The sequence below is a fragment of the Enhydra lutris genome, unplaced genomic scaffold (genome assembly GCF_002288905.1).
Source record: "Enhydra lutris kenyoni isolate GAN:26980312 unplaced genomic scaffold, ASM228890v2 scaffoldscaffold13, whole genome shotgun sequence".
NCBI lineage: Eukaryota > Metazoa > Chordata > Mammalia > Carnivora > Mustelidae > Enhydra > Enhydra lutris.
The window spans coordinates 35,518,199-35,539,862 of record NW_019154097.1 but is presented as its reverse complement, the minus strand read 5'-3'; the positions used below and the strand labels follow the sequence as shown (position 1 = coordinate 35,539,862).

The following is a 21,664-nucleotide window of genomic DNA, read 5'->3' as shown; positions in this document are numbered from 1 at the left end:
CCTCTTGCTGCCGCCTCCGTAACTTCAGCAACTGGAACCGCCCCCCTCCCCTACACAAGTAGGTCCTATCCAGATGCCCGTCAACGGGAGAGTGGATAAGGAAAGGGAGGTTTGTCCCTGCGTTGGAATACAACTCAGCAAGGAAAAGGAACGGCACGCTCGTGCACACACAAACATGGAGCGTCACGCTGAGCAGGAGGAGGAATGGAATCGTGACACGGAGTAGGGCTGCGGAGGCTGGGGGAAGTGAGGAGGGGCTGGTAACGGGTACAGTTTCTTCTGTCAGGGATGCGAAGTCATAAAAGCAGTGCTGGTGTGGCTCAGCCCCGTGAGCAGACAAAAAACTATCGGATTGTCCCCAGTCAGTGGCTGGATTTTAAGGCATGGGAACTAGATTCCATAAGGCTGTTCAGAAACAGATGGGCGCTGAAGAGTACATATACTGCAGTGGTCCCGTTTAAGTCGAGTTCTAGGCAAAAGTATTCTAAGAAATGGTGAAATTGGGACACCTGGGTGGCTCAGTGGGTTAAGTCTCTGTCTTCGGCTCCAGTCATGATCTCAGGGTCCTGAGATCGAGCCCCGCATCGGGCTCTCTGCTCATCAGAGACCCTGCTTCCCCCACCTCTCTGCCTGCTGCTCGGCCTACTTGTGATCTCTCTGTCAAATAAATAAATAAAATCTTTAAAAAAAAAAGAAAGAAATAGTGAAATAACATTGGGGCGGGGCAGCTGGACTGGAGACAATGGCAGAAATGCTCAGGATTTGTGATCATCAGAACCCGTCACACTGGGGGAAACTGCATTCTAATTGGGAAAAAAAGTAGGCCTTGATCTTTTTTCTTTTGTTTTCTATTAAAATATTTTCTCCTGGGTGCTGGGGTGGCTCAGTGGGTTAAGCCTCTGCCTTCAGCTCAGGTCATGATCTCGGGGTCCTGGGATCGAGCCCCACATCGGGCTCTCCACTCAGCAGGGAGCCTGCTTCCCGCTCTCTCTCTGCCTGCCTCTCTGCCTACTTGTGATCTCTTTCCCTCTGTCACATAAATAAATAAAATCTTTAAAAATATGTATATTTTTTCCTAAGTCACGTCTCTGCTGGATGATACGCTGTTAACTTTCTGTCCCTCGACAAAGATGCCAGCCGGTCATCCCCCTACACCAGCTGCCACCACGCCCAGCGGTGGCTCACTTTGGGAAACCACCTTCCTGGTGCCAGAGGTTTTCTCCTCAGCACAGGCAATGTCCTGCATGTTACAGAATGCAGTGATTTTTAGGAACTAAAAAGGAGCTCTCCCCCACCACAAACTGACTGGGAATTAGTTCCACTGCGATTTAATTTGTGTATTGAACTTAGTCATTCTGAGACCCTGGGGTTTGTCATTTCCCCCTTCCAAGAGGAAGTGCCATTATGCGTTTGAAACTTCTCAGCATGCTCTGAAGGTATTTTTGGAGAGTAGGGGACATTTTGGGAAGTCGTGCAGCTTACCTAAGTCAAATAGTACTTGCATTTCTAGTATGCGGAAAATGTGTAGGCACAGAAAGAGACTAGGCGGCGGAGGACACACCAGTGACCTACCTTGTGGGGGAAACCAAGCAGCAAGGAGCTTTCTTAGCGCCTCATGACTTCTCTCTTGTGCGGGGTTTAGGAGCTGGTCAGACTTACCATCGAGAAGCAGGGGCATCCGTCTCCAACCAGCCCAGTGAAACCCAGTTCCCCAGCCTGCAAACCCGATGGGTGAGTTCTGACTAAACCCTCCAGTCATGGGGAGAGAGTGGGGGCCAGAGTAGGCAAGCTGTTTGAGGCCTGTACTCCTTTCTCGGCGACCTTGGGGTGGGTACCCGTATTACTTCAAAGTGTGCAAAGCTGACGCGCACTTTGAATTGTTGCCTGATCTCAAGGCTTACAGTCCATGTGACTCGGGATACCGCGCGGCGTCACGTGACCCACGCCCGTGCTTTTCTGGAGGAGCTTCCTTTCCTCGCTGGAACGGACTTGGCAGGGTTGGATTTGGGGGATTTGGCTTGAGAGCATTTAGCTTTGTCAGGAAGGTAAACTGAGGGCCATGTGGACAGTTTTAAGGCCCTGCAACAGGTTCTAGCATAAGTGCCTAGAAAAAATATAAAAGATCAGTTTGGAACATTTGGAGAGCCTTCAGGTCATGTAGTCTGAGGTTTCCTCCTACAGACAAGGAAACTGAGATGGGTCAGGGGGACTTGGCCAGGCTCCTGCTGTGTGTGTTGGTGATCAAACCAGACTCAAAACCCCGCCTCTGCCATGGAGCTCCAGGCACAGTGTCCAGGGCTCCTGGTCCTCGGCCCGGTGGCCCGCATTGTTTCCATGCCCTGGTCCCCTTCTGCCCCTCCCAGGACCTGTGTGTGCTCTGTAACCTTCTGTAATCCCAGGTGCTTCTCATTCTCCAGCCAGTCCGAGCTCCCCCTGACAGATCGAGAGATGGAGATCCTAAACAAGACAACCGGCCTGTCCCAGTCGCCCGAGCTTCTCCCCGACTCTATGGATGAGGAGGTCGCACCCCCCAAGCCCCCGTTACCTGGCATTCGGGTGGTTGATAACAGGTAATTTTTATATTTCTGGCACCCTCTGGACCTAGGCATAATCCGATGAAAGGATGTAGAAGTGAAGGTGGTGCCATGAGGGTGAGAACTTGGAACCCAGCCAGCCCCTCGCTCCTTAGAAGCCTTGGAATCTTGATCTTCCTTGGGAAGGCGTCTGTAGAGGATGTGAGCCTGGCCGCAGAGCCTTCTCTTGCCACATGCTCCAAGAACTCCCAGTGGAGTGCCTTTTAGCCTTAGTACAACTTACGATGGAAGGAAAAGAAAGGATTTTTCTGATTTTAGGGTTTTGGCATTGATAGGTTTATTTTGGCAGCGGTGGAGTTGGACAGGAGCTGAAAGTGTGAGAAGTAGACGGGAAGTGTCTGATAATGAAAGATCCCCACATTCTGCATCCTCACATCTTCGTAAGGAGCTGTCGTTTGGGTTATCTGGTTTGATTGGGTCTCTTGATCTGTTTCAGTCCTCCACCGGCACTGCCGCCGAAGAAAAGACAGTCTGCTCCATCCCCAACCCGAGTGGCTGTCGTTGCGCCCATGAGTCGAGCCACCAGCGGCTCCAGTTTGCCTGTTGGAATTAATAGGCAGGTAATGTAGCCCCATCTGGCAAGGCAGAGGAAGGCTTTGGGTCTGGGAGCCCTGATCATGCTGGTCTTCGGCCCCTGGCAATGAGAGGATGGTTCCTCTCTCTCGGCAGGACCACAGGACCTTGTCGAGGTTCCCTCGTCGGGGAGGGGGCAGGGGTGGAGAGGCTGGAGCTAGGGGTGTCTCCTGAGGACATCTGAGCCTGGCCCCAGGGTGCTTGCTTGCCACACAGACCCAGCAGTCAGCAAGGCTCCTTTCTCGGAAGTCACAGACCTGGCTTTTTACTGCTTACATCAAAGATGGGCCGTTCCATCCGGTTTCGGAGTGTGGCAGTCTCCTCTAACTAAACGTGCTGACCCCTCGCCCCTGGGCCCTGCCACCGTTTCTCAGAAGTGACTTGTGCTTGTCCTTCTTTCTCCACACGAGGATTTTGACGTGGACTGTTACACACAGAGGCGACTCTCAGGAGGCAGCCACTCGTACGGCGGGGAGTCGCCCCGCCTGTCCCCCTGCAGCAGCATAGGCAAGCTCAGCAAGTCGGACGAGCAGCTGTCCTCTCTGGACAGGGACAGTGGCCAGTGCTCCCGGAACACAAGCTGTGAAACACTAGGTGAGCACCGGGCGTCCTGGTCACGCCTCCTGTCTCATCGTTCCTTGATGGCTGCTTTGGGGTCACACAGGGAGGTCAGGCAGTGGTCATACAGCCCTGGCCAGCTCAGTCAGAGTCTGCTTCCTCGTCTGCAGAGTGAGGCTACCGACATCCACCTCTCTCAAGGAGGTGGGGCGTTTGAGTGAAATAACCGTGTGCATCGACAGAGGAGATGCTCAGGTGGTAGCTGTCATTATGGTCGACCTGCAGTGTGCAGTCTCATTCCCTTCGCCCACATGGGAGTCACCTGTGCTCAGAGCTATGGGTGGTGAAGGGGATGGTGAAGGGGAGAGCCCCTAACGACTTCGGACGGAGGGCAAAGGCAAGCGAGCAGCGCGTGCTGACCTCCTGGTGGGTGTGGGCGGGGGGGGGGGCAGGATATCGGGGAGGGGGCAGAGGCAAGTCCAAAAGGCAGCTGGGCAGGAGGTGTCAGGAGCATTAAGCTGTTTGTGTCCCGTGAGCTCGATGTTCCACTTGGAGAGTTTATCTTAGAGATCTGTGGCAGGATTTCTATCCAAGGACGTTAATGCCAGCATCATTGGGAGGAGTGGTAGACCAGAAACTCAGTGGTAGGAAAGCAGAGGAGTTGTACGTGCGTGTGCTGGGATAACACGGGAGTCTGAGAAACCAGTCATGATACACTGATCAACGGACAAAATCCAAGACCACCCACATGGTATTTTCTTAGTTGGGTTTTTTAAAAAAAGAATCCTAGGGGGAAAAAAGACTTTTAAGGAAATACATTAAAATGTAAACAGATTATAGTTAAATTATGGGATTGTGGATGATTTTTTTTTTTTCTATTTTGGCCACATTTTCTACAGTGGTCATGCATTTTTCTTTCTTTTTTTAAATAAGAAATTCAAAAAATACAGGAAAATACAAAGAACAGGGTAGCAAACAGCCATTTTCCCGCTTGCTTTTATGTGTTCAAGCAGGGAGAAGAATGAGGAATATAAAATACAGGGTAGAGATGAGACAGAAATCGTGTTTGTGTCGTGCACGAGTGAATGGGATCGCTGCTTTCTTGGGGCCTTGCGGCTGACAGTCATGTTTTTCCTGCTGTGAATGCAGATCACTACGATCCGGACTATGAGTTCCTTCAGCAAGACCTCTCTAACGCAGACCAGATACCTCAGCAAGTGGCCTGTAACCTTAGCCCGTTGCCGGAGTCCTTGGGAGAGTCTGGGTCTCCGTTTCCTGGCCATCCTTTCCAGTTGCCTCCAGCACCTCCGGAGGGGCCATCAGCCGCGGGACAGCAGATGGACATGCCGCCCGCCCTCCCCGAGAAGAAGCGCAGGAGTGCGGCCTCTCAGACCACGGACAGTTCTGGCTGCCGAGCGTCCTACGAGCGGCACCCCTCCCAGTATGACAACATCTCCGAGGACGACCTGCCGAACCCAGCCTCGGTCCCGTCCATCCCCTTCACGCCCTTTGCTGCTATTCTCCCCTTTCAGCAAGGAGGGTCCTCAGCCTCTGTCGAATTTGTGGGTGATTTCACTGTTCCTGAGTCAACAGGTGACCCGGAAAAACCGCCTCCTCTACCAGAGAAGAAAAACAAACACAGTAAGCTTTCGTCGAGCTGTTGTCTGGAAGCACACTCTGTGACCTAAAATGCGGGTGCGTTTGATCTGAGCATGTAAGCGTGAGGCCAGAATCAAACGAGCAGCCTCATAATTTCATAAAAGATGGGGCCAGTGGTATGTGGACACTTCTGGGAGCCTTGTTTTGTCGGTCCTGGTGATGGTTTGTAGAGCTTGTTAAGCCGACCTCTCTTACGGCCTCTCTCAGCTCTCAGGCTGCCAAAGAGCCCTGAGCGTCTGGCCTGAACACCCAGCGACAGAGAAGTAAGTGAGGGTCACAGCTTCAGGACAGTATCATTACGGCAACATCTGGCTAAAGCAGGATGGACATATGAATTGAGTTAGAGCTCACCGCGCCCACAGAGGGGTTTCCAAGGAGCCCTGAGAGTGTGCAGGGTTGTTGTTCAGAGAGGTCCCTGGTGCGCCCCGCCCCCACCCCGTCCCCTGCCCGCCTTCTGTTTGCAGACAGGGACTGTCACAGAATGAGAACCTGAGGCTGCTTGGTCGGAGCTGCTGAGGACGTTTCTTAGACTGCGTATTTGTAATTATGCTGTTACCAGAGCCCAGGCGTGGAGCTGAAATTTTAGATGTTTGTAGTTGGAATATTTTCCGACTGTCACTTTGCCATCAAATTCCCAAGTAGAGATTGTTTTCCTGCTGGCGTCCGGCTCTCTCTGCCCCACCCTGTCCCCCATTCCACTGGCCCACTGCTCCATCTGTCTGGCGGACTGGCTGTCACCATTTGGAGGTTTGTGTGGTCACCTGGGCCACACAGCCCCGGGCTCCCTGGCCTCAGCTGAAGCGCCCAGCAGAGAACGTCCACCAACTAGGAACTAACTCTCCTTCCCAAATTCCCAAGTGAGAGCTTCTGATTGGCCCCAGCTGGCATGGGGTCCACCCTCGAAGAAGGGGAGAGTGGTTAATGCAGCAGGGATGGCCCCGAGGGTGGCTGGGTGGGCCTTGTCTCCCAGCTCCTTGCTAGGTGTCACCCAGGCTGTGTCCTGGCCTAGGGTGGTCTCGTCCCCCAGCTGGAGGGAGAGCTGGCTCTGGAGGGCTGATGAGGTCATTCCCATCTGCCATTCACTTGTGAGAAACAGGTTGCTACTAGCGGGGACCGCCAGCGGCAGCGCCGGGGATGTTCCCCTCAGTCTCTCCCTCCGCACTGGCAAGTGTCTGGAGAGCTGTTGGCCTTTCCCCTCGACCCCCTCACCTTGACTCAAGTAGTATGTCACTCTGGGCTCATACCCTTTCCTCTCCCTGGAATCCTCTCAACCCAGAACACAGGGTGCGACTGATCCGTGCACACTGTAGCAGGTGCCTGGTGTGGCCTGGCCGTGGAGCCAGGGGCCTCACCTTCTCGGCTTTTAGAGCAGGTGTGGGCCATGGCCCTTATGTGGGGCTGCAGAGAGGAGGAGGAAGGGAGGCAGCCGCTATTCCCTTTCCAACAGCCTCAAGTCTCCAGTGGCTAAAAATATTTTCTATTTAGACGTCTATTTTTAGGCTTTATCTCTTCCATTACTGTCTGTAGCACTTGTGTCTGAAAACCTTGAAAAACTACTAAGAGCTTAAGGTGTGGCACGCCCTGGGCTAAAGCTTCACACACCATCATGTTTAGTCTTCACTGGCTTCAGGCAGTGATACTGGCATGGTTTATAGAAGAAACCGGAGTGCAAAGGAACTGAGCCTTGCCGGCGACAGCTGGCAGGGGGTTGGCAGATCTGGGTTTCGGAGCAGGCCTGCGTTTTCCCAGCACACTGAGGAGGAAGGGATCTGCCCTCCTTTGTGGAGACCGTATGGGTTTCAGTAGTGACTTCCAGGCAGCAGGAGGTCTTTTTTTGGACCCCATGAAAGGACCCCCAAACTTGAGGCCTGGTCCTAGTCTCCAGTCCACTCTTCACTCCCCGTGGGGACCCTTGAGGAGTTCCTTCTTTGACCTGGTGGAAAACTTGCAAAGTCGCTTTGTGGGAAAGGAGGGAGAGAATAATCATCTCTTGTGTTTGGGTAACGCTGGACAAAGCTCATATGTACACAGTCCTGATATCATAGTGTCCTTCTCCTTTGGGTTGCACTGATGTCCTGAGGGTCCTCTTGCTGAGGGCAGCCCTCCGAGCCCGTTGTGCCTGACGAGCTTCCTGATCATTGCCCACAGTCCTCGGTGCCAGCTGGAGCGCCAGCCTGCCGAGTATGCCCAGTGACACCCACTGCTCTCTTCTCGGAGCTCCCGTGCTGCCTTTGAAACGGACCCGGTCTTCCTTATTTCTCGAAGGTCGTGAACCTCACTACTGTCTCTGTGCTTGGTGAGCAGGTCCCAGCAAGCACTTAGACATCCGGAAGGTCAGTTCTTACTGAAACTTCCTGTTTTAGTCAGGCGAAGCTGCTTACGTTCAGTCTTTTTAGGGAGCACTCGGTGGGCATTTGGGATCCCCTTCTAAGGCTCGCACCTTCCTCTAGAACCTCGTGGTGTCAGTCGTGCAGTGCGCCAGAAAAGCATCACGAGGCTCGAGGGGGTGGCGCGCTACACTTGCCTTCAGGCAGCGGTGCCCTCCTGGGTGAGACCACCTTTTCCTACCCGCCAGTTAGGGCCAAGCTCTGCTCTGCGCTTGCTGGAGTGAAGACATTCTTATTGGTTCTTTGAGATAAAGGAGATGATTTTGTACCCCCTCCTCCAGTGAAGGGCACAAGAAAGACACCGCAGAGAAAGGTGTTCCTTGTCTACCTTGACCCCAGTTGAGGGTCTCCAGTTAAGCCCCCAGCCTCAGGCCATGTGAAAATACAGAACGGAGCCGTGCAGAATTGCACTGGACACTTTTTCTGGGTATCCAGCAGGTGCTGCTTCCCAGCACTTGTGATGTGACCCAGGAGAACAGCACCCGGCTCTGGATGGTACCTTCGACCGCTGCCATTCCTGTGCCTGCCCATACACGCACCTAAATTCCTTTGGTTCCAAACCTGGGACCCTTTGTCTTCCCAGCTCCCTTCGTCACTAGCTCCCTCCTAGTGTGTGTGCCGCAGCCCTGCAAATGAACTGATCAGCCTTCGTTCCTCACTCATGAATCAAGTGGTCATAACCATGTTTTCCTTGCAAACATGGACATGTTCGTGCTTATAGGGAGTTCCCTCACTCTCGGGAGCTCCCTCCACCTCCAAGAGAACGGGAGGGCGGTACTGCACTTCAGGCCAGCCTTGACCTGGACTTCGCCGTGGGGAGCGTCAAATGTGGGTTCCAGTCCCACAGAGAGAGGGGGATTAGAGAAGGCCTGCTCCCACCCAGCCTCCTGGCTTCATAAGGGGACCAAAGGACCAGACACAGTCAACTCCGAGCTGTCACTTGCCCTGAACCTGTAGAGCGTGTAGAAGGGCCTGGCTCTGGAGTTGGGGCTCCCATCGCTAACCCCAGGTGGGAGTGAAGTACCCTGATGCCCCCATGCAAGGGCTGCGGGGTCCTTGAGATGTTTTGCCTCCTCAGGCGGTTGAGGCCCCTGCTGGCGTCTGTGGCTGGGTTCCCTGGCCGTGAGAGTGCCCGGCTGAGTCAGGGAGCCTGCCCCTGGGCAGCCTTGAAGCTACGGGCAGAGCTACCCCAGGGGAGCAGGAGGGTGGCCAGGGCCAGGCTTTCTGAAGGAGGTTTAGGAAGGAGATGGTGCACGTGTTTTCCTCGCGGTCTGTGCCTCCCATCAGGATGTTCTGTAGTCTCTGGGCTCGAAGGGAGAGTGGGATTTAGTGGCTGTTACTTTATGTTTACCCGGTGGGGGCTTCACAAGACCCACCCAGGGCCATCGCCTGGTTTAGCAAGTCACGTGGTCGGGATGGATGAGGTGTGTTTTGTTCACTCATTCATTCTAGAGTTGTCTGTGGACCCTGCCGTGTGTCGGGCGCCCGTGGCGCAGCGGCAGACATGGGCCGGCCCTGTCCTCCGGCAGCTTCAGCTCTCTGGAGACAGGCAGTAAATCCTGTTTTATCTGCTTTGAACATGCATCCTGAATCACATCAACCTCACCACCTCCAGCCACACCACAGTCTGTCCCCTAAACAACCGCATGGCCCCAGAGTTGTTTTCTCAAGACAGAGCAGCTCCAGGCCAGCCTGGAGGGGAACCCTTCATAGGTTCCCATGGGTGCGGCAGCAGGTCGGCCTCCTTGCCCTGTTCCCACAGCCTCTCCTGACCCTCCCAGGTGATTGCCTCACTCCCTCCAGCCTCCCCTTTCTGGCTGTGCTCCGCTTTCTGGACCCCTGGCCCGGCCTTTGCCATCGCCCAGCCTGTAGCCTCGGTGTGGAAGGCCTCAGGTAGCTTATCTGTGTTCTGGAGAAGCCCCTGGCACCGAACCGCTTCACTCTCTGTCCTCAGCACTCACACGTGGTCTGTTTTCTGTCTCCTGGGAGGGTGTGAGCCTCACACGGACAGAAGACTTGCTTGCTGGCCGCTGTCTGGTCCCAGCCCCTGAGCTGGTGCCCAGCACGTCGGTGCCCGGTCAAGTCACATACATGGGACAGTCCCCCAGGCGGCTCATGACTGTGGGAAGGGCTAAGAGGACGGCGTGGAGAGATGAGGAGGGGCTGCTGGGCGCGCGGGTGGCGTGGAGCCTCTGGGAAACCAAGCCACAGGCGGGGGGAGAGCCTGCTTGCCGGGCACGCGCACCCCAGTAGTCCCAAGAGCGGAGGAAGACATGCATCTGGGTTCAGAGGAGTGGGAAGTGGTGCCTAGCCTCGGGTGTGACCACAGGGTGCCAGGAAACCCCAGGGCTTTTCGGGGAGTGTGGGGGTCCCCCATATGCTCTTTAAAAAATAGACTACTTTTTAAAGCGGTTAAAGACAGTTTTTTTAGAGTGGTTTTAAGTTCAGGGCACCACTGAGTGGAAAGTACAGAGTTCCCGCAGGTCCTGGCCTCCCCCATTGTCACCTCTCCACCACAGTGCTGTGTGTGAGTCACCCAGCCTGCACAGATGGGTCCCTGTCGGCCAGAGCCACAGCCTGCGCGGGTCTCACCCTTGCTGTGTGGCAGTGGGTTTTGGTTGGGCAGCATGGTGGTGCGGGCAGTGGGGGCGGGGTGCTCTGTGGGCCTGGCCATGGCTTGGCCGTGCAGGGAGGGGCCCTCTTGGGGTGGGGGGGTTCAGCCGTGTGCCCCGCAGCCGCCCCCGGTAACGCCAGGCCGCCCCACCCCCGTGTACCCCGCAGTGCTGGCCTACATGCAGCTGCTGGAGGACTACTCGGAGCCGCAACCGTCCATGTTCTACCAGACGCCGCAGAACGAGCACATCTACCAGCAGAAGAACAAGCTCCTCATGGAGGTGTACGGCTTCAACGACTCGTTCAGCACCGAGGCCCCGCAGGAGCTGGCGCCGCCCCCCGCGCTGCCCCCCAAGCAGCGGCAGCTGGTAAGCCGCCCTCCGCCGCAGGACCGCGCGGCTTCCTCTGCCGGGCTCCCCCGACGCCCCACCCTGGGGGTGGCGACGCCTTTCTCTCCCGGAGCAGCCCCGCGCAGCTGGGCCTGGCTGGTGCTCAGAACGTCTGCTTTCTCTGCTGACAGTCTCTTGTATTTTCCCTCTCTTCTCTGGCTCCAATATAGACCTCCCAGAAAGGAGGGACTCAATCAGGGCACAGGGCCTGGTCTGTGTAGGCCCATCTGTGGACTTGATTTACATAATGGCCCAACTACGCACAGTGACTGACACCCCACCCTGGCCAGGGATGGCCCCGTGGAAACAAGCTCTATTGAAGCACGATGGCCTTACACAGAGCCGTTCTGTGTTCCCAGCGTGGCACCCTAGCTCCTCTGAAAAACCCCCTGTGCAAGGAGCCCCTGTAGGTAACGAAGCCCAAGTCAGCACAGAGGGCGGGCTGTCCGGCCAAGAGCGAGCCGGCGGGCAGGCGGGCAGATCACGGGTAACTGCCGCGTCCCTCCGGATCCCTGTCCCTATGGCTCCCAGTTTACCAACCAGGGGGACCGTGGTCAGATGGTAGAGTCCGAGCAACTCACCGGGAGAGTGCAAAGGGATTCTTGACCCGTTCAGAGCTGCACGTGCCGTTACGCTCATCGGCTGGGCCAGCCTGGTAGTGTTCCCACTTCAGAGGGGCCTGGCCATCTTTTGTCCTTCGTGAGAGGACACAGAGGTGCTGGCCTGCCTTTTCTGACCTTGGGTTACTCCTCGAGCCCCTGCCCCGCCCCAGGGGCCCCTGAGCTTTCCCGCATTTGGTGAGCTCGGGCTGACCAGGCAGAGCCCGGGACTAGCTGTGTCTCACGACTGGCACTCGGGGCCTCAGGTCTTCACCCACCCTATGAACACCTGAATATGCCCCAGTGTGAATCTACGTGGCTGTGAAAATGTTTCAGAAAACCATCTTTACCACGGAAATAGAAACGCCTGCCCCAGGGACCCCTGACCTAAAATGTATGTATGGTTGAACAGTCGAATTGGATCTCGTTGAGATCTGAAACATCTCAGCTCCTCCTGCCGGTGTCCACAGGTGCCCATCGGTCATCCTTGGACGTCTTCTCCGCACCATGGAGCCCCCGGGCTTCACACAGACACCTAGGGAGCACTCGGAGTCAGAGCCTGAGTGGGGGAGCCCGCTGAGCCCTCCCCGTGCTGTAGGGCGGTAGCTAGGGGCCCAGGAGCAGGGCCAACGCCCTTCTGAGCGCCCTCTGTGTCCGCACTGCGGCTTGTTTGGCTTCATGTGGTGCCCCCCACGGCCTCTGTCACACACACCCCACCCCCGTTAAGTCCGCTGAGGCTGAGGGAGCCAGAGGGACTTCATTGGAGCCCACCCGCCACGGGAAGTAGAAGATGGGGACTGAGCCCGGCTCTGGCACAGCCCGGCGCAGCTTGTGGTGTGGCCTGTGCCTACTGTGTGGCCGCCCTCTTGCAGATACAGATGCAGGAAGGCTTGTGCTCGATTTCACCAGCAAAGATAGTAGTTCTCGTTGTGCCCGCTGGCCTGGTACAGTGCGGCAGGCCTGGCTTTGAGCACTTTACACACGGACGGGCCTAGACAGTTGTCCCCATTTTATAGATGCAGAGCCTGAGGCACACAGAGCTTTAAATAATGCCGGAGGCCAAACAGGTCCCAAATGGTGAGACCCAGGTTCAAAGCCAGGCAACCTGGCTCCAGCAGCACCCTCTGTGGAAGCAGGAATAACTCCAGGGTCTGCTCCCCAGGGGAGGACCATGAGGGCCCAAGTCAGTGCCGGAGCTGGATCCCGAGCCCCCTTGGCCTCCTTCCACATTGCCACCACTTCCAGTGAACACAACTTGTAGGAAAGTTGGCTTTTTAAATCCCTCATGAGGAGGTGAAGGAGGGCACCCTCTCGTCCAGGTAGACTTGGGCAGGCATCTTGGATTCCTCTGTTGAGCCAAGAAGCCATCCCTCTCCAGAACGTCCAAGCAGAATTAGGTAGCAGCCTATGAGCCTTCGTGTGTACCTGCCTGACCGTTCTCTGCTTTTCTCCCTCCTTCCCTGTCTTCTCTCTCGTCCCTTCTGTCCAGCAGGCCTCCTATGCTGCTTCTTCCTTCTCCTCTGTCTCCTACTGTGTCCAGCAAACTAAAGTGGCCTTCACCCCCGAGGACAGCAGTGCCACTCAGGGCATCAGTGTGTCCGTCTCTAACTCCTTTCTCAGCCGGCACGGCACCTTGCCTGTGCCCTCGGTGAGTCGCTCCCTGCTGCTCTTTGCTTGGAAACGTGAGTGTGAGCTTTCATTTGTCGCCTGTGCCTCCTGACTTGTGTACTGCTGCCCAGCCCTGACTCTGTCCTCTTGCAGACCCTGCATTAGACGGGAAGGGGCATGCGCAGTTGGTCCTCTGTGGCCCGAGGGACTGTGTGAAGTGGTGGGGTGGGCAGGGTGGGGGCGGGGACCGGGAAACGTTAGTGGGTCGCTCTCAGCATCACCACTCAGGTGTTAGCTGGCAGAAATACTTTGGCCTTTTTACCCTGGTCTCCCGTTGGGCTGTGGGTCAGCCCTGTAAGTGTTCTGTATTTAAAGAGAAGTCCTCCTCCCGTTGGAAGCAAGGCCAGGGAGAGCAGGCCTTACCAGGGCAGGACAGAGTTTGAGTCTGAGTCTACGGGCCTTGCCGGTTAACCTCTGCTGTGTAGTAAAGCGCTCCACACCTCAGTGGCTTACAACGGCAGTAACTGTTTGTCAGCGCTTCGGACACAGGCTGGTAGGGTGATGGACGGCCCGTCTGATTCTGGCTGTCCTCACCGACATCTCTGGGACCTCCGCTGGGACTGTGGGCCGCTGTGGCTGTGCTCCTCCGGACCCGCCAGCCTCCGTGAGGCCAGCCCGGGCTTGCTGTGGCCCCGGGAACGGATGGGAGCATGCAGGGGTCTTTGGGCCGAGGCTCAGAACCGGCCCACTGTCTGTCACTTCCCGGCATTCTCTCGCTTGAATCACAAGGCTGATCTGGGATTCCAGGAGTAGGGCACTGCGCTCTGCCACTCGCCGGGAGCTACTGCCCAGTCACCTTGCCGAGGGACATGGCTACGGGAGGGGAACGGGTGCTGCTGTTTCTGTAAAGTTTCCTTCCGAAACATAGCGGGCACTAACCCTTAGAGAGGCAAGTACTGGTCTGTTACCTTCTGCGTCTGTCCAGACACCCGAATGGCCACCGTTCTTCCTTCAGTTTGTTGAGATGAGACTGAGCAGCCCAGGAAGAGCTTGGCTGAGGCCGTGTTTGGGTTCTGCTTGAGATCGGCTTTGCCGTTGGGTAGTTTGTTTATGCCTCCTGCCTCTGTTTCATTCCTTTGAGATCACACGTGTCTCTTATTTGGTGATTGTGGGGCTTGAGTAAAATCACACAGGAGCGTTTCATTATTACAGCTCTTGCTCTCAGAGTTCTGGGTTCTAGGCTCGGCTCCATCCTCGTTCCGCACGTGACAGCTTGGACATGGGGCTTCATCTGCCTGGACTTCCTTTTCAGAACTCTGCAGCGTGGTGACTCACAGAGACCTAGCCAAGCTCGGGCTCCCAGTGTGGTCTTGTCTGGTTTCTGTCTTGGGGAACCATCCATCTGTGGCCCACGTTAAGACAGTCCTGCCTGCAGTGAGGAATGCACTGTTCTTTGGGTGCTAGAGCTTAACTTTTTAGAGCCCTGAGCAACTGTACACTTGCCGTAGAAAGGCTAAACGCCCGTTCCTCCGCACTCCTGGCCCTACCCTGGCACACAGACACCCTCTGTTTCCTCAGCAGGCATTTCTGGCAAGCTCCTTTCACAAATCCTGCAAAACTTGGCCTTTACACAATCCAGCTCTTGACTGTTTTTCCCACCCTGCGAACAGAAAGTAAGTGTGAGTTATCCTAAGAAAGCATCTACAATGTCCCTGTTGAACAGTTTGGGGTTGGACGGCTGTCCGTGGCCAGAACTGTTTGCTACAGAGTTGATGAAAGCCGGAGGGCGTTTCAGTGACGTTGGGGCTTGAGTGTGTCATGGTTTTCCTCCCTTGGGACGCAGGGGTGAGTCAAGCAAGGCACCTTGCACTGGGAAGACTGCATCCTCCATCCCAACGCCACGGTGCAGCCCAGGGGAGTGAGCTACTGAAGGGCTTTCTTTCTTTCTTTTTTTTTTTTTTTAAGATTTTATTTATTTATTTGAGAGAGAGAGAGGATGAGAAAGAGAGAGCGTATGAGAGGAGAGAGGTGAGAGGGAGACGCATACTCCTTGCCAAGCAGGGAGCCCGATGTGGGACTTGATCCCGGGACTCCAGGATCATGACCTGTGTCAAAGGCAGTTGCTTAACCGACTGAGCCACCCAGGCGGAAGGGGCTTTATTTCTTAAAAGGAAAGTCCCCCAGCCCCCAGAGCTACTAGTAATGGCCTGAATGTTTGGGACATTTGACATCTGATGTGCTGACAGCCCAGAGAAGGGGTTTAGTGCCATGCCAGCATATTCTTCGTGTGTTCTCTGCTTGCATTCTGAGATGAGCCCCGGATGGAGGGCTTTGGGTTGTTCTCAGAGGGGCCCTGTATTCCTGAATCTCATCATTCTGTCGTTCCGGGGCCTGTGTCATCCTTCCAATTGGGAATATAGCTGTTGTCAGATGTGACGACGCCTCACCCTCTCAGCGACCTGTTACTTCTGCTGGGGAAGATTCTAACCATTGAATACCTCCTGGGAACCCTGGGGCTCAGTCAGTCAAGTGTCCGACTCTTGATTTCAGCTTAGGTCATGATCTCAGGGTCGTGGGATCGGGACTGGCTTTGGGCTCTGTGCTGAGTGTGGTACCTGCTTAAGATATTCTCTCTCTCTGTGTCTGCCCCTCCACCCACTCATGCGTGCGGTCACGCTCTCTCTTAAAAAAAAAGAAAACAAAACAAAACCTCTTGAATTAGAGCAGGAAAGCTGCATTGACCAAGCTTAATTGAAGTAGGGGCTGAAAAAGCGTCTTGTTCCATCATCCCTGTGTTCCAGGATGAGTTATGCAGCAAGCACAGGGACTCCCCCCGTGCAGGTCGTGCACCAGGAAGGATCCTGAGGCAGCGTGTGAGTAAGGCCAGGAGAGTCACAGGCTGTCCGTGGGAACACCCTGGGCTACAGAGCCAGGACAAGGTCAGGCAGAGCTCTGCAGGGGAGGTGGCTGTGGCCTGAAGGACAGTTAGGATTTCAGGTAGGTAAGGGGTAAAGGTCCGGGAGAACAAAAAGACCACACAAAAAGACCTACCTGGAGGATGGGAGCCAGAAAGCCTAATGTGCATTCTGGAAGGGGGCCTCAGGGGTGAGTGCTCGGGGATCAAGGTTACGGGGGAACTGGCTGAAGGGTGGTGCCCGTCGTCAGCCCTTCCATGTGTCCTCAGGGTCAGCACTCCCTAACTGAAACAGACCGCTTCCCCAGCCGCTCCCTCCTGTGCACGGCCCTTGAGGGTCAGGCCGGGGGTGCCCCCTGCCCAGCATCTTCCACTGCGTCTGCTCTGCTCTGCTGTCTCGTCCCACAGAAATGTTCACTTGCAGTCCGTGGACTGTCTGTCCTGCCCGGCTCATGCTTCATCCTAGGAAAGCGGAGCATCCGTGCAGACAGGCGTCCACACCCGACGTGCGGCCTCTGCGCCATTACGCCCTGTCTAGTAGAGAAAAGTGTTTAGGGAAACTAGGACTGAGTGAGAGCAGGAAAGATGTGGAGAGCCATGGGCAGCCTCCGAGAGGCCCAGGGAGGCCAGGCCCCTGTTCCTGGTCTGATCCCATTGGGCCTTGGCCACGTGCCTGCCCCGGGGGCGCTGGGAGGTGCTTCAGTGATGGGACTTCCTGCAGACGGCTCTCTGACATGTCCCAAGGGTCCTTCCTTTCTGTCCCCAGACTCTCTTGGTCAGTGCTACCCCCAGAGCTGCCCCCCCTGCATTCTCCCCGCAGCCCTACCATGTTGGCTGCCTGCCTTCTGCCTCCACTCTAGGTCCGGTCACTCGGGTGTCAGCCCTTTCCCTCCGCACTGAATTCCCACGTGCTGTCTCCTTTCCTTGGCCCTTCTCTGGCTCGCGTTGGCTCTGCTTCTGAATCCTGGTCTTGTGAATCTAAAAAGAATCTTAAAAGTTGGATGGGGTCTACGTTCACTTTACTTGACCAAGGCAGTGAGAATCTCTCCTGGGGGCCTGAGTGGCTCAGTCGGTGAAGCATCTGGGGCTTCAGCTCAGGTCCTGATCCCAGGGCCCTGGGATCGACCCCGGTTCAGGCTTTCTACTCAGTGGGGAGTATGCTTCTCCTGCTCTCCCCTTCTGCCCCTCTCCACCTCTGTCTCTCTCTCAAATAAAATATTTTTTAAAAAGTTAAAAAGAGGGGCGCCTGGGTGGCTCAGTGGGTCAAGCTGCTGCCTTCAGCTCGGGTCATGATCTCAGGGTCCTGGGATCGAGTTCTGCATCGGGCTCTCTGCTCAGCAGGGAGCCTGCTTCCCCCCACCCCTCTCTCTCCATCTGCCTCTCTGCCTACTTGTGATCTCTCTCTGTCAAATAAATAAATAAAATCTTCAAAAAAAAAAAAAAGTTAAAAAGAGACTAAGAAAATCTCTCAGTAACCATTAAGGTTGCCAGTGCTGTTCAGGTATTGAAGTGCTGCTGTCAGAAAAATCACCTTCCTCCGTGCCCAGACTGTCTTCTGGTGCGTCTTTCTTTGGCTGACGGCCAGGTGCAGGTTTGTACTGTCACCGAGAGGTCTGTTCGGGTGCTATGAATCTGTGGAAATACCCTTTACCATCGTGGTCTCCAGAATGATTCTGAATAAGGAAAGCCACCAGAAGACCCAGGTTTTGTGAAGCTTGAACAGGATCCACAGCGACGGTCATTTGTTTAAAAACAAAAAAAGCTCTTCAGGGTCAGAAAGTCCAAGGGTGTATCATTTTGAGGAGTTCAGTTACAAAGGGCGGTGGGGAGTGGGGTTCTCTAGAGCTGCCGGTGTTCCGTTCTGAGCAGATGGTGGCTCTGTAGGCGTGGAACCCAGGTTTCTGGACGGCAGCACGCATGCTGTCACCAGAGCGTCCGTTCGCAGGCGGTGTCTCTGCCGTGCCGTCCCCTGCAGTGCTGCAGCGAGGGCCCACTCCCTCAGACCCGGAGTAGCTCCTGAAGGCCCGCTGCTGCATCTGCCCCTCGCAGTGACTAGCAGCTGCCGTGGAGACTGCTGTGGGCGGAAACACTGGTGTAATGGCCACACGGGGAGGGAAAGAGTGAAGGAGAGACCGTGGGACAGGGCAAGGGGAAGAGAACCACGTGGAAAGAAGCAGACAGAGACCGCAGGCTCGGCTTGCGTGGCACAACACCATGTGTGTCTTCTGGAAGAAACAAGCCCCCGCCTTCCTCGCCTCTGTCCCTTGCTTCCTCATGAGGTTACCTTATCTTTATGGCTCCCTGCCCTGCTTGGAGCTCACTCTCTCGGAGAAAGGAGAGCAAGGGAGTGTCCGTGGACAGCACTTGCCCAGGGAGGGGGACTCTTTCTCCAAGCTCCAGCTCTCCCCAGGGAGGGACTTTGTTCCATCGGCCTTCTGGACAGTCGGCCCCGGGGAGAGAGAGAACCACGCTGCATGCGAGCCTTGGGAGCCAGGGCAGTTCCGGGTCCTGGGAGTTGTAGAGACTTGTGCTCTGCCCCATTTGGGGGGGCCTTACCACTGAGTGTAGTGTGCAGCCACAGGTGCAGGCATCTCACTAGACTCTGGGCTCCCCGCAGTAGGAAATTAGATCCCACACCCCTAACCCGTGAGAGGAACAGTTAAACCCTTCTGCTCCCATCCTGCTGATGATTTCTGTTTCTTCTTCTCCTTCTTCTTTTTCTTCCTTTTATTTTTTAAGATTTTATTTATTTATTTATTTTTTGAAAGAGAGAGAGCATGAGAGGGGGGAGGGCCAGAGGGAGAAGCAGACTCCCTGCTGAGCAGGGAGCCCAGTGGGATTCCAGGATCGTGACCTGAGCTGAAGGCAGGTGCTTAACCAACTGAGCCATGCAGGTACCCCTTCTTCTTTTATTTTTAAGATTTATTTATTTAGAGAGCACATGTGCAGTTGAGGGGAGAGGGAGAGAGAAACTCTCAAGCAGACCCCGTCAGTGGAGAGCCCTGTGTGGGGCTCGATCCCACAACCCTTAGACCATGACCTGAGCCAGCTAGGCGCCCTGCATCCTTGTTATTTCTGTGAATGTTGCCACCATCCACTGAGTTGCCCAAGCAAGGCAATGAGGTATTGTTGTCCCTCCCCCTCCCCAGCCCTCCGCCACGCGCCACACACACACAGCAGGTTTACACGTGACCCGCACACCCATGCACCAAGCCCTGCCGCACTTCTGAGTACATGCCCTCAGCCGGTCCTCTTCTCCAGCCTTGTCACTGCTCCCCTATCCCCGCCCCCGGCGTGGCCTCTGTGGCCTCCTTGCTGGCCTTCCTGCTGCCACGTGCCCTTCTCAGCACCAGTCAGACTCCGGTGTCCCCTCAGCACTGCAGAGCCTTCTGTGGCCTCGCCAGCTCCTTCTGCCCACCTCCATGCCCAGGTCTCCGTACCCCCCTTTCTCCTGGCCCCAACTCCTCAGCACCCCCACACAGACTTGCTTGTGTCTTCTGTTCCAGCCCTCCTGATGTCCCCCGTCCTCTTCCCCACCATGTTTTTCCTTACTAGCTGTGTGGACCTGAGCATGCTGTCCCCAAATCAAGTGGGGTGTCCCCTCCACTTCCTCTTCTTGATGGGAGCCTGGAATTGTCCTGACGTAAAGCATGTAACAGTATAAGACACACAACTGACATTTAATAAGAACGGAGGCATTTTAATACATAATCACACTGGGAAAGTGTTTCTTTCTTTTGTAATGTTCACGTTCTTTTTTTTCTCAAAGTCGTAAATCCCCTTGAGGGTAAGGACTGGGCTTATGATGTGCTCGCGGCCTCAGTACGCAGCTCAGGGCCGAGCCAGCAAGTGGCAAGTGCTTTGTGACGCCAGACTGACTAGAAGGATCTTAATTCACCCAAAAGGGACCAAGGAGGCACCTAGCTCTCTTTGGCCACCCGTCACCATGCCCAACTTCCCCACTTCCCCACATTTCATTGCGACAGCATGATGCTGACTCATCCACTTCCAGGCGTCAGACACACTGGTCCCAGACTGGGGCCAAGAACCCAGCTTCTTTCTTGTTTTCCTTCTCTGCTAACCCTTAAGGCCGTGGCTGCTGGCTGGCTGGCCCGAGACCAGAGCTCAGGGACCCTCGGCCTTGGAGACTCGCAAAGCAGCCACTGTGACTCAGCCATTTCTGCCCCTCATTTTGAAGACTTCTTTCTGCTTTTGTGTTGGTTCTTGTGGTGTCTTGGAGGGTCATTGCTCTTGGACCAGCTTTAGACCCAGGAAATAACTGTAGCCCCTTGTGCAGACGTGCTCTGACTCCATCTGTGACAGTCCAGCTGGTCTGGCGCCAAAAGGACCCGCCTGGTCCTTATGAAGGTCCTGTGGTGACATGAACCCTAAGGATGCCGTGCTCACACCCGGACTCTCGCCTGGACCTTCACAGTTCAGGCCGCTTGTCACTGCTCAGGGACAGCGTGCTTATCCCCTCTAGCGGTGGGGAAACTGGAGGAGAGGAGCCGAACCGTGTCGTCTACTCAGAGTCTCAGTTAGAGCTAAGATAAAGAAGCCAGATTGCCACTGTGAGGAACAGTGTTCGTTTGGTATTTAGTAACTGCGTGATTGCTGGTCAATAGTGGAGACCTGACAAGGCGACTTGAAAAGCCCACGTACCGGCTGGACGTCAGGAAGAGGGTTTCCGTCCTTCGTGTCGTGACACCTCCCAGAGTGCGGCTACGGCTCTAAATAGAGTTCTGAGAAGGAGTGTAAATCAGAGTCCCCGGCATGCCGGTTGAATCCAAGCAGAGCAGAAATAGTTTAGTCAGATTTCTAGAACGGAATTCAAATCATTTTTTAGTCCATACTAAACGTTTCTGTAAAGAGTCGATGATCTCAAGGTCAGTATTTAGTGAACGTACAGAGCGTCCTAAAATGTGTCGGAGGTTTTTGCAAGAATATTACTAGACATGAAATCATTAGCCCAGAGTCTGGTGTTTTCAAGGAGGATCTTGTGATTCAGCTTGCAAAAATATGTCACGTGAGAAGAAATGCAATACGTTTCTTTCTTTTTTTTTTAAGATTTTATTTATTTATTTGACAGAAACACAGAGGGAACACAAGCAGGGGAACTAGGAGAGGGAGAAGCAGACCTCCCGCTGAGTGGGGAGCCCGATGTGGGGCTCGCTCGATCCCAGGACCCTGGGATCATGACCTGAGCCAAAGGCAGACAGTTAAAGACTGAGCCACCAGGCGTCCCTGCAATACGTTTCTGCTTTCACCCATCCTACTACCTAAAACTCTCCCAAGAAACATTTTGGGTTTGGTTTTTTGTTTTTTTTTTTTACATCCTTTATTGTAAAATACTTATTAGAATGTTCAAATGGTTTTTAAAAATAGATTCCACCAAGAAGTTTATTCAAAAAGAAGCTATTTTTTGGATCCAGGGTGATGCTGGTGTTGCCTTTCTTTGATGGGATGAATACTGTCCCATCACCCCTCCCAACAGGTTCAACAAAAGTGGCTCTCCTTGCCGGAAGCAGAGAGCGGCCTCTGGGGCAGGTGCTGGTGGCAGCAGCCTCAGAATCTGCTGCTTGGCTTTGGAAACTTACCCTTGACATTATGTAAAACGTAGTTGTTATAAATTAACACAAAGACATCAAAGAAGGAAGTTGCTTCTGGGCATAAAGGGCACCCCTCCACCCGCCCCCCAGTCAAGAAAGGCTTCAGTAAAGAGGTAGTTGCCTGGGACCCGGAAGGAGAGAGGAGACACATGGAACAGACT

General features: G+C 54.9%; 1 protein-coding gene across 1 annotated transcript in view; it reads left to right on the top strand.

The window, feature by feature from the left end:
* Positions 1 to 21,664, top strand: part of LOC111145866 (Rap guanine nucleotide exchange factor 1) — a 79,358-nt gene that overhangs the window by 32,723 nt on the left and 24,971 nt on the right. The window contains exons 6-11 of the mRNA XM_022501144.1: positions 1,643 to 1,731; positions 2,418 to 2,570; positions 3,031 to 3,154; positions 3,578 to 3,761; positions 4,875 to 5,366; positions 10,553 to 10,752. Coding sequence (XP_022356852.1) covers positions 1,643 to 1,731; positions 2,418 to 2,570; positions 3,031 to 3,154; positions 3,578 to 3,761; positions 4,875 to 5,366; positions 10,553 to 10,752 — 1,242 coding nt within the window. The remainder of the gene's footprint in view (positions 1 to 1,642; positions 1,732 to 2,417; positions 2,571 to 3,030; positions 3,155 to 3,577; positions 3,762 to 4,874; positions 5,367 to 10,552; positions 10,753 to 21,664) is intronic.